The 6,232-nt window shown below is 41.8% G+C and overlaps 1 protein-coding gene across 1 annotated transcript; it reads right to left on the bottom strand.

The window, feature by feature from the left end:
• Nucleotides 1-1,943: 1,943 nt before the first annotated feature.
• Nucleotides 1,944-5,705, bottom strand: UBQLN2 (ubiquilin 2). Its single transcript, XM_058712851.1, has one exon. The coding sequence runs from the start codon at nucleotides 5,408-5,410 to the stop codon at nucleotides 3,539-3,541; it is 1,872 nt and encodes a 623-aa protein (XP_058568834.1). The 5' UTR covers nucleotides 5,411-5,705; the 3' UTR covers nucleotides 1,944-3,538.
• Between the last annotated feature and the right edge of the window lie 527 nt (nucleotides 5,706-6,232).

Here is a 6,232-nt window from a genome sequence, read left to right as displayed (position 1 = left end):
GAGTATATATGATATCACGTATGGAGAGGCCAAAAGAGCAAATGTAGAAAGGGGTCTTGAGGTGAACTTATGCTAGGATTGCCCCTGGCCCTACTTCCCACGTCATTACCTCATCCTTCTGGATCACAGAACCAGCAATATACACTTACACCATCCAGACATGTAGTATAAACTTAGGGAATGAGTGACAACCAAGTAAACAGTAAAAACATGTAAGAATTGCTATACTTTTATTTGAGGGAAAGAGATAGCAGGTTAGGATATACCTTTCTTGATTCAATAATGAGTAAGTGGATAAACTGTGAATTAATAATAGTTGGAAAAAACCCAAAACAAAAGCAGAACTATAAAAAGAACATAATATTACAACATTTAAGAGATAAAGAATAATTAAAATAAAAGAGTAAATAAAGTCACAAACAAAAATTAATGAACTAGAAAGAAAAAATAGAATTAAGAGGTTAAAGACCTGGATCTTTTCAGGGAGAAAACAAAATATATTAAAAAATAGATATATTGCTTCTTAGCCTTTTGGCAAAGATCAAGTGTAAAAAGAGATAAACATCTGGCAAGAATAATTAATTATATTCCTCGACTGTTTGAAAGAAATTTACCTGCCAAATTGTCTGAGACAGGCCTCAGACAACATCATTTTTCCTATGGCTATTGATTTATTGCTATTTTCAATGCCAGTGTCTTATTTTGGTATTCATTTCCCTATAAAATAATCCATGTCCTTAAAATTATTAAATATATTATGGCAGACTTTGTCTTTGTAATTATCTCAAACACCCAACATCACACGGCACTGAAATAATAACCCCCCCCTTCCTAACTTGCTGTTCTGAGGAACACTAATAGGCCAAATATTATTAGTTGTGTTTAAAAGAAAAAATTTTATTTCTTAAGTAGGCTTGGGAAATGTTGAATTAGACAAAGTTAAATAGTTTTTACTCTTAAACTGAAGAACATACTCCTTAAAAAAATAATAGTCAATATTTACTGCATAATGACTCTCTAAGAGGGGCTATTGTATACAGCATTTTGTAAACTTATTTGATCATCTCCTATAGGAATGCTTTTTTTAAAAAAATGCAATTTAGAATTGCTACAGCAACCATAGTCTGGTTAAAATGGGAAACAAGATTGCCACTGTCACTTTTATTATTTAGCACTGTTTTGGGAGAGTTTAACCCATGCAGTCAGAAACTATGTTATAAATTTTGAAAAGAGGGAGAATATACTATTGTAAGTCATAATTGATATGATTGCTTACCAGGAATAACTCGAAAGGATTAAATGAATATCTCAAAAATTAATAAATTTCAGTAAAGTGCCAATTTAAAATTAATTTATGAAAATATATTCTTCCCCAACGTAGCAAAAATCATCATATAGGTAACATATAGAAAAAGAGTTCCCAATCACAGTATTGTTTCCTGTATGTCCTGGAATATACTTATCATAAATTATATAGGACTGAAATACATAAAACTTTCTTGAAGGACATAAAACACTTTTTAAAAATGAGGCAATGTATGGGACACCTGGGTGGCTCAGTTGGTTAAGTGTCCGACTTCAATTCAGGTCATGATCTCGTGGTTTTTGAGTTGGAGCCCAGCGTCAGGCTCTGTGCTGACAGCTCAGAGCCTGGAGCCTGCTTCAGATTCTGTGTCTCTTTTCTCTATCTGCCCCTCCCTGTTCACACTCTGTCTCTCTCTCAAAAATGAATAAACTTAAAAAATAAAAAAAAAATGAGGCAATGTATTTTTTTCTGGAAAGCACTGCAGTTCTGTAGTTCCTAACATCATATCAATTTAATACGATCCCAATCAAACTTTATTGGCGGGGGCTACTAACTGTAAAGTTAATCTGGTAAAATAAATGTGTCAGAATCATCAGAAAACTGTGAAAAATAAAAATAAAAAAGATGAATAGAAGACTTACCCAAACAGATATGAAGTTTTGTTTCTATATTAGTAATTACAGGATGGTGGACTGGGACTACAATATTCAGTGGTAATGAGAGTATTCAGACACATAAGTGTGTGTGTGTGTGTATGTGTGTGTGTGTGTGTGTGTGTTTATAGACACATACATATACATAAGTATATATATAACATATCAAATGGGGGGATGGGCAACAAGATAAATAATGGCTAAGAACTGACTAACCCTTTGGGGGAAAAAAGTTGGAATACCTAAACTCATACATCAAAATAGCTCCAGATAGGGCAAGGAATTTTTTTTTAACAAAACCATTAAAATTAGAGAAATACAAAATTTATAGAATCTTGGGGTGGGGCAATCCTATTAAACATGATCTTAGAGCCAGAAGGCAAAAAAGGAAAGATTTATCCATTTTTAATTTTTTTATTTAGTCATTTTTAATGCATTTTTCCCTGTGCACAAGAGAAATAACTGATAGAGTCAAAAGATACAGTTTCCTTTACACATAGCAGGTAAAAGTAATGCAAACATCACATGACACTTTTCAGTGAAAGTTACATTTCCAATTACAGATCAAAATGCTTATTAGGGTCTCTTTATGGGAGAAGATGAGAAGGAAGTCTTAGGTAAAAAGCACTTTCCTGGCATTACTACACTGATCCTTCAGGCTGCACAAATTAAGGTCATATACAGTTAATTGGAAAATGTTGACACAATGTCACACTGTAAGTTTTCTGTACAATTAAATGTATACTTAGAGATACCAGGATAAACATTTCTACAATATTTTAACTGAACTTGCCTAGCCAACATTTTCACTGAGTTTATCAAAGATGCTGTAAGATTCTACTAAATTTTGATATAACTAGCTCCAGAAATATTTCTTATATTCTTTCCCATTTTAGTTACACATGTTCTGCTTAGAATCTGTTATAATATTTCTGGATGTACAGTTCCAATTGTGCTTACTGTACTGTGTACAAATATAGCAAAAAAAGAGCAAAGAATGGTATAAATCTTACAGCATTTTGCTAGCAAAAATACATGCCAAAGTCACAATAAGCAATATTGTACCACAAATTAGAGAGATTTAAATAGTTTGCTTCTGTTTTTAATTATTTTCATTCTACATTAAATTACTATCATAGGCTAATGTTTAAAATGCAAATAAAGTGGACACCTGTAGGACAAAGCTTATTCATCCAACTGTGAAGGTTGATACCGGTTTCCAAAAATCACAAAGAATGCAGAATAACGAGAAGTGTTTGCATGCAACACCTTTGAGTGAAACAGCATTGACTACCACCATTCAAAACAGGGAGGGAGGGAGGGAGGGAGGGAAGGAAGGAAGGAAGGAAGGAAGGAAGGAAGGAAGGAAGGAAGGAAAGAGGGAGGATGGAAGGAAGGAAAGGACAGTACAGGAGGGAGGAACAGAGGGATGGATTCCACTTTAAAATGCATATTAGACTTATAACTAGACAGACTTAAAAGAATCAAAATGAAAGTAAAGCACGATTTTGTGTGTGTTTAAAGATTTAAGAGCCATTATCAAAAATAAGACATTTTTTTTCAAGGTACAGAAATGTAATTACGATGGCTGTGAGCCCAGCAGCCTCTCAATAGCTGCATTGATGTCGCCTCCTGTTGCTATTAGAGCCTGCAAGTTTGCCTCACGGTTTAAGAACCCCATTGCGTTGAGCTGTTCCAGTTGTTGCTGAAATCTGACTTCTGGATTTGGTAGCTGTGGAGGATTTGCCCCAGCCAGAGCCTGCACCATTTGCTGAATGAACTGCTGGTTGGGTCCAGATTCTGATGTTGGGCTAGTGGTTTCATTGGGTGTAGAGCTAGACACAGTGGGCCCAGGGGGGCCACCAGAGCCAGTGGAGCCAGGGCCTGCAGGGCCAGTGGGTCCTATGGGCCCAATGGGGCCTATGGGGGTAAATGGGACTATGGGACCTATGGGGCCTATGGGTGTGACTGGGCCTACAGGGCCTATAGCGGTTCCCAGCACCCCTACCCCCACACCTGGAGTGAAGCTTGGAATGAGGCCAGGAGCTTCAGTGGCTAATGTCTGTAGCCCCTGCTGGATCTGCATTAAAGCCTGCATTGCTCTTGGGTTTGACATGGCTGACAGTGTGTCTGGATTCTGCATCTGCTGCAGGAAAGCTGGGAGCTGTGGACGCATTTGCTCCTGCAACTGAGGATTTGCAGTAAACACTGGGCTATTCAGCATCATCTGTGCAGCCAAATCTGGATTCTGGCTCAGCGACTGCATCATGCTTCTCATGTAGGGTGCAGACAGCATATTCTGGATCAGTTGGGGATTTTCAGTTATCTGTTGTAGCAAGCTCTGCATTCCTGGGGTACTGAAGATGCTGGCGACATAGTTGGCTGCAGCCACAGTGTTCCCAGTAGCACTGCTGGAGCTACTGCCAGACCCACTGCCACTGCTTGTGGTTGTGCTGGTGGTCGCAGAACTCTGGGTAGCTGGTGGTGGCGCCCATGGATTGGGTAGTGGATCTCTATTTTCTGTGCGGGAAGGCTGTGTACCTTCCCCGGAGGAAGAACTGCTCCCCACCGAGGCAAACGGATTACCTCCAAACTGCTCTTGTGCAGCATTCAGCATGGGTTCTTGAATGTCAGTGTACATGCGTCGTAGAGCATTGTAGCCACCTGGGATGCTTTCAAGATTGCTGAGAGCCAGGTCTTGATTTCTCATCATCTCTTGCATCATGGCTGGATTCCTGGCAATTTCAAGGGTCTGCCTCATTATATCTGGGTTGTTGAGCAGGTGACTGATTTCTGGGTTTCTCTGAATCAACTGCTGCATCTGTGGATTGGCCATTATGAGCTGCCTCATCAGATCAGGATTTGAAAGCATGCTCTGAACAAAGGGATTTTCCATGATTTGGATCATCATCTCGGGGCTGGACAGGAGCTGCTGCTGCATCTGGTTCTGGAGCTCAGAGAAGTTGGTCGAGCTCAAGCCCAGGCTGCTAAGGCCTGCAAGTCCTCCCAGGCTCCCCAGCCCAAACGGGTTACTATTTGTGGAAATAGATGTGGAGTTACTCCTGGGAGTCGACGCGGAGGTAGTGTTAGTTCCCGCGGCATTACTAGGCTGTGTGGACTGGCCCTGAGGTCGGTTCTGGCTTTTAATTACAAGATGAACAGTCAGTCCATCATGGATGCCATGTTGGATCAAGGTATCTTGATCTTTTAAGATTTTTCCGGCAAAAATCAACACTAGCTGATCGGTTTGGGATTTGAAGCGTTTCGAAATAGCTTCCTTAAACTGCTGGACTGAGCTATTCTCGGGCACCGCGAACTCCTCTTTCTCTTTGGGGGTCTTCACAGTGACTTTGATGATTTTTGGCTCGGCCGGGGCAGAGGCAGGGCCTTGGGCTGCAGCAGGGCCGCGGGAGGGGCGCGGGGGGCCGCTACTCTCGCCGTTCTCAGCCATGGCGGCCGCGGTGACGCAGGCAGACAGGGAAGGCGCGGGCGGGCGAGAGAGAGAGCGAGGGAAGAAGGAAGGAAGGAGGCGCCGCCACAGCAGGCTGGGCCGGGCCGGGCGGGGAGCGCAGAGCACGGTACCTCTGTGATGAAGACTGCGGTTCCCTGGTCCTCCAGTGGAGATAAGGCTCCGTAGGCCGCGGGGGAAATCTCTGCCGTTCAGGTCTCTGGGCCTCCTTCGCCGCTGAGTGATCACACCAAGCGCACTCCCAGCAACTCCTGCAACCGCTCTGCCCGCTCCTCCCCGCCCCGTCCCCTCCCCCAGTTCCGAGCTCGCCTCCCCGCCCCCTCTGCTGACGCGGCGCCAGGCCCAGAATGATAGATTCGACTCGGTCAAAATTAAAAACTTCTGTAGTGGGGGGGTGGGGGCGAAGGAGCGAGAGAAACAAAGAGAGAAAGAAACAAAGAGAAGACGAGAGAAAAAAGAGGGAAGAGGGAGGGAGAGAGAAAAGGAGCCAGTTTCTGAGAAGGACATTAAAAGACCAATGGAGAATATATTATATATGTAAATATATATGCACTCCATAAGGCAAGGAAGGATGAAAGCCCGAATCAAACTGACCCCATGTAAAAGACGAAAAATGAAAAAGAACTCCGACTAAGCAAAAAGGAAAAGATTAATACCCCCAGTGGGGAAAGGGGAAAAGACTGGGCCTGAGCATGCATTTTACAGAAGAAGCACAAATGGCCAATGGGCATGAAAATGGATGCTTAAGCTCACTAGCAATAAAAAAATTCAATTAGAATAATGAGATTCTACATCTGCCTTTAT

This window comes from Neofelis nebulosa, chromosome X (genome assembly GCF_028018385.1).
Source record: "Neofelis nebulosa isolate mNeoNeb1 chromosome X, mNeoNeb1.pri, whole genome shotgun sequence".
NCBI classification, from domain to species: domain Eukaryota; kingdom Metazoa; phylum Chordata; class Mammalia; order Carnivora; family Felidae; genus Neofelis; species Neofelis nebulosa.
Note: the sequence above shows the minus strand (reverse complement) of the source record. Positions and strands in the feature narration are given on the sequence as shown.

Excerpts from the sequence above, each read along its gene's own strand:
- UBQLN2 (XM_058712851.1), bottom strand. The coding sequence starts at position 5,410 with ATGGCTGAGAACGGCGAGAGTAGCGGCCCCCCGCGCCCCTCCCGCGGC.